The sequence below is a fragment of the Drosophila ananassae genome, chromosome XR (genome assembly GCF_017639315.1).
Source record: "Drosophila ananassae strain 14024-0371.13 chromosome XR, ASM1763931v2, whole genome shotgun sequence".
In the NCBI taxonomy this organism is placed as follows: domain Eukaryota; kingdom Metazoa; phylum Arthropoda; class Insecta; order Diptera; family Drosophilidae; genus Drosophila; species Drosophila ananassae.
Window position 1 is genome coordinate 4,835,918 of NC_057932.1, and position 5,615 is coordinate 4,841,532.

At 39.8% G+C, this 5,615-nt stretch overlaps 1 protein-coding gene across 1 annotated transcript; it reads left to right on the forward strand.

Moving 5' to 3' along the window:
- Positions 1-429: 429 nt before the first annotated feature.
- On the forward strand, positions 430-2,090 carry LOC116656473. Its single transcript, XM_032456132.2, has 2 exons — positions 430-1,688; positions 1,747-2,090. The coding sequence occupies exons 1-2, from the start codon at positions 1,309-1,311 to the stop codon at positions 1,754-1,756; spliced, it is 390 nt and encodes a 129-aa protein (XP_032312023.1). The 5' UTR covers positions 430-1,308; the 3' UTR covers positions 1,757-2,090.
- Positions 2,091-5,615: the final 3,525 nt, after the last annotated feature.

Genomic DNA, 5,615 nt, shown 5'->3' on the forward strand with positions numbered 1-5,615 from the left:
TAACTTTGACATTTAATCTTCTCTTCTCTTCTCTTCTTCTAAGATTTAATAATTTATTTAAATTTTTTGTTAAAGTAATTTTATTAATCTATCTAAATTTTTTATTAATTTTAAAATATTAATATCAAAAATTTACTAAAATAAATAACTTTTAGAAATTTATTCAAAAATTTATTGAATTTAATTTAACAACAAGAAAATGCGAAAACGAAAATAATTAATTAATCTTATTTAAATATAATAAATAATTTATTAAATTTAACCAAAAAAAAAACAAAAGCTAAATTGATTAATTAATTGATAACGAATTATACATACATACATACAGCAGCGGATAACGGTGGGAAACGAAAACGAGAATATTATCGCTGCATCTATTTGTATGTATGTAAACCAAATATGTATATGCACCTTTCAGGGGCGCACGCAGGGGGGGGTTTTGAGGGGTTCGAACCCCCCCCCGAAATGTTGAAAAAATTGCAAAATTAACGGGAAAATAAAAATATAAATTTCATGTTCATTCAAAAATGGCGCCATGCTCATAGTTCTGGCAGATACCACGAGAGCGCCACTTACAAAATGAGTAACTATATTGACATATTGATAACCTATAAAATAATGTAACGTTTATTTACGACCTGCCCAACCAAAATGTCTAATGCAAAGATAACATCATTTTTCAAACCAAAAAATGCGCCAATTTTGGACCCTAATATTCCAAATACTTCATTTCCCGAACAAGTTCAAAATGAAAATGAAAAGGCCATGAAAAACACTGCGAAAAGACCAAGATTAGAGGATTCAGATTCTTTAGATCCAGCACGTCACGCACAGAGCGATGGAGTAGCAAAAAGAGTGAGAATAAAGCATATTAATAATTTGTACATTCGAAACACTCCAGCCTTAATTATTCACTTTTGAGGGTTGCAGTTAAATGAACGTAATAAATGAATTTGATAAATCTGAAATCAATACCGAATAAAAAAACAACGGGGATAAAAATAAAGAAAAACATTTAAATTGATATTTAAAAAAATAAAATGAATATGGAATGATGTTGTAACAAGTAGAATATGAATAAAAATCATAGAATGTGCAAAAATAATCATCTAAAAGTTCTCCTGCTTCGCAAAAGAACTTTTGGGAGAAATTGCGATGCAATTTTTCAGTTGACAATTGACAGCGTTGACTGTGCTGAAACCTATCTTCAGCTTGACGAAAAATCTTAGCCTGTTCCTCCAACAGGAAGACTGCGATTTGAGCCAATGCGTCAGTTACGCGAACGATGTGCACCAACAAATCAAGCAAATGCGAGTACAAGCTACAGAAAAATTCTGCGAAATCTTTATTTTAGCGACTGAAGCTGCAGAAACCATTGATGCTGAGCTGACTGTTCCTCGACGAGTAGGACGTCAGAAAAATCGGGACAACTACGAAGGGAGTATTGAAGATTACTATCGTCGATCAATTTACATTCCGTTCTTGGACAAATACTCAGAACAGCTCGAGTCGAGATTTTTGGAACATAGGAATATTCTCTCCAGGATACAAAACATCATTCCGGAGAAATGTGCGGACATTGATGTGTCTGAATTACACGATACTGTTCAAGCCTTGAAAGAAGAATGGCCAAATGACATCCCTGTATTCACCGAAGAATTCGAAGCAGAAATTGAGTTGTGGAAAAGGTAATCGTATTGGCTCAAAATATGCTTGCATTATAAAGAAAAATTTTTCTAATTACAGAAAATGTTAAAATCTTTCCAAAGAGAAGCCCATAAAAACATTCATCGAAGCTTTGGACGTTTGCGATGAAACATTCTATCCAACGGTATACCGATTTCTTCAGATCGGTGCAACACTGCCAGTAACAGTGACTTCGAGCGAACGGTCGTTCTCTACACTACGAAGATTGAAGACATATTTACGCAATAAGACTGGAGAGCAAAGATTGAATGGATTGGTGCTTCTGAACATTCACCGGGATCTGGAAGTAACCTCTGACGCAATATTGAGTATAATGGCCCAAAAACCAAGAAAGATCGATATTACATTGTGAAATATTCATGAATAAATTATAAATATTCACATTCAAACTTAACTTACCTAACCCCCCCCAAAAATATTTCCTGCGTGCGCCCCTGGCACCTTTATTTTATCTGTGATAAATAAAATAATTTTTGGCTGCACTTTAGTATTTATTTGGAAGATTTGTAAATTCGAGAACGAGGGGTAGGGGGCGACAGTGATTGCAAATAATATAAATATTCTCTTTTTTATTTTATCCACAGGCAGTATATTTAGGTTAGCACATATATTTATAATTAAATTTTTAGAATTTTTATATATGTTGTTATTTATTTTTGCTCTACTATTTTTTCTACGTACGTATGCGCCAAGAATTGAAAGGAGGGTGCAATATTCCAGCACAAGACGGATTTTAATTTGTCTTATCTCAACTTTCAATTTTTTGCACAAATACCTGGGGTTCTGCTTTCGGATCCTTTAATCCTGCGGCCACTTTCCTTTCACAATCGATGCAGGTGCAGGGCATGGGGACGACGAATCCTTCCAGTAGCAGCTATGTAGTTGATTGGAGAAGTTTGTTTCGCGACGCGGAGAATTCTTTAATTTATATTTTGAATTCCCTAACACAACCGTCGCGAGCAACTCTTTTTTTTTTTTTAATATATAAGTTAAGGTGTCCAATGGTTGGTCACCTGATAATGAGTACTCCGTTCATGGTTCGATGTGTAGTTACAATTTATTATTCGCTTCTTAGTTTAACAATTTGGTTGATAGTAGATCGAGAATAGGATGTTAAGGGTACAATTTGTAGATTAGGTTCAGGATGTTCAGGTTCAGCTTCAATGCTCAGAGGTTCGGAGAAGACTGACTACGCAGAGTTGAGGCCCTCCGGTCGTCGGTTCGGAATTGGCTGATCTCCCACTCCAATTCTATACGCGGTGTCAGCGTGTGTGGTGTCGGCGTGTGTGGGGTCGGCGGATGTGGAGTCAGCTATCCGGTGTCAAGAGTCAGCGTAACACTTATAGTTTTGTGTCAGCTCTCCCGCAACATTTTAGTCAGCGTACATAGTTGCACACTTGTGACTTAGTTGCACTCTTGCGACATAGCCGGATGTACTTGTACCCACAGCACTTGAATATTGGGAATTGTGCTTAAGTTGTGGATTCGGGTTTAAGAGTCTGGGTCGAGTTCAGGGCGTAGTGGTAGGGGCGAATAATGCTGAGCAAAGGGGGGCTCGAATGTGCCGGGTGATAACTCCTCCCCCTCTAAAAGTCTGCGTCCCGCAGATCAATTAACAGAATGGTGGGCTGTTGTCGAATAGTCGAGCGTTGATCCAAATTTTTGCTGGTCAACGCTTTCGGTGATCATCTTCTCCGAGTTGAGTACCGCATTCCAGTCCTCTGCATCCAGTGATCCTGCTATCCATTTCCAGGCTGAACCCAGCCAGTTTACCGCTCGAGCTCTGCGTGATGATGGCCTCATCACTCTGTTCATCCCTTCCGCTGCCTGCTCCAGGTAATGCCTCGTTATAGTGTTGATACGTTGATCCGGCAGGGTTGCCGCATCCCGGCTAGTTTCGTCCACTAGCTGCATCATCCTCGATATGTCGATGACGTGAACCAGTTTGAGCATTCCGTTGATGCGCCATACTCCTCCTTGTTGCAGGGGTACGACGGGTGCGTCGTATTAGTATATGCGCGCGGCTGATGTGAGACCGACGATTGTGAGGCTTGTAGGGCATTGATCGAGAAGGAAAGGAAAGCTTGTGTATGTACTATCCGCGCTTATAATATTTGTGTATTCATGCTTAAATTATTTGTGTATTTGTGTGTATAATATTTGTGTATTCATGCTAAAATTATTTGTGTATTTGTGTATATAATATTTGTGCATTCATGCTAAAATTATTTGTGTATTTGTGTGTATGTTAAAATAGAGAAATGTTTTGTGTGTGTGTTAAAATGTTTTGTGTTAAAAATAGAAAAATATTCTTTGTGCATGTTAAAAAATAGATAGGTTCATAAAGCGCTCTTCAATTCCTCAAGTCTGATTTAAGCAAAATTTTTCCTGATCTAGTTTTAATTGTGACTCCGCGATTCTCTTGTACCTCCTCCGGTCTGAAACGTTGTTTTTCTTTAGTTTTAATTTGCTTATTAGCGACGAAAACCTAACCCCCCGTCTCATATTGTCTAGGTTCAGTCCTATTGTTATTATGCCTTATATTGACCATAGTCTGGTTTCGCTCTTTTAAGTAGGGGTATGTTATAGTTCTATCTCCAATGTTCGGAGGTAGTTTAGTACCGTTGGGCAAAGGAGACCCCTTTCGTTGTCCGACACTATCATTCTAGGTAACGTAGGGCCTATAGCAGTGCTTCGCGGAGGTGAATTGATTTTTTACCAATCTCTGCGTTATTCGAATTTTATACAACTTAAAATTCTGAAAGCATGGATTGGAAGAATGGGGTCTTGAGTACTAGTACGTATTCCGACCTACTAAACAATGCGTAATTCTAACATTGTCAGCAGCAGATTCGACGTAAAAGGGAGTGGGTAATGGGGTGGAGCCGGTATCGATAAGTAACTTTAACTTGTTGCCATTCTTCGCGACGTATTCTATGAATGGCACGCTGGATAGGCGTCCGTAATAAAATTTACCTCATCGCTAACGTTCTCGTCGTCAGCCTTATGGTATGGGACATCGTACTCGAGGCTCGTGTCGTTGGCGCTCACCGCTTCGTCTACGTAAGTAGTTTGACAAGCGGAATTTTGCGTGTCGTCCTCAGGCATTGTCACCACACTAGACGGAACCGCCGTCATGTGGTACAATCTTTGTGCCTTCTTGAAGGGATTCGGGCCGGATGAAGTATTTTGGGACCCATACACGGAGACGTTTCCACGGCGTATGCCAAAGCCGGACTGATACGACTGACCAGACCGATTTGATTCCATCTTAATGGCTGGTCGTGGTCCCTGGAATCTATTAAAGCCCCGTGAATTACCGGATGAACCATCATTAAAGGTTGCGCCCACCGGTGCCCTCACTGGTGATTGGAACGAAGGCGGAAACCGTGGGGCTATTGGAGGCGCATAGCGTGATGCGTTTGTTGGGTAGCGGGGTTGGAAAAATGGGGTGAACTTATTTGTGTGTTCCATTCGTGCATTACCCCTGACCGATACATTTTGCAGCTCTAGGCAAAAGGAATATGCCTCCGGCAAATTTTTCGGACCCCGGATGATCAGTAATTTAGAGGTATCGCCGTTGAGTCCTCTTACAAAAACATCCAGTGCTTTGTCCCTATACGTCTCGATCAGGGCACTGGCCACGTTAGGCGCGTGCTCTGATTGTTTTAATTTGTTTAGGATCAAGGAAAAGTGATTATTGACATCATTGTAGAATTGATCTAGGGTTCTACCTGCCTGTGTCAATTGGCTTAATTGATACTCAAGGGTTCGGACGTCTCGCTTGTCGGCGTAGTGAAGCGAAAGGACCCGCTTAATTTCCGACCAATCATCGTCTTCTACATTGTAAGAAGAGAGCGCCAAATCGGCGTCACCTCTTATTTTCTGTCTAATATGAAGAATGATGG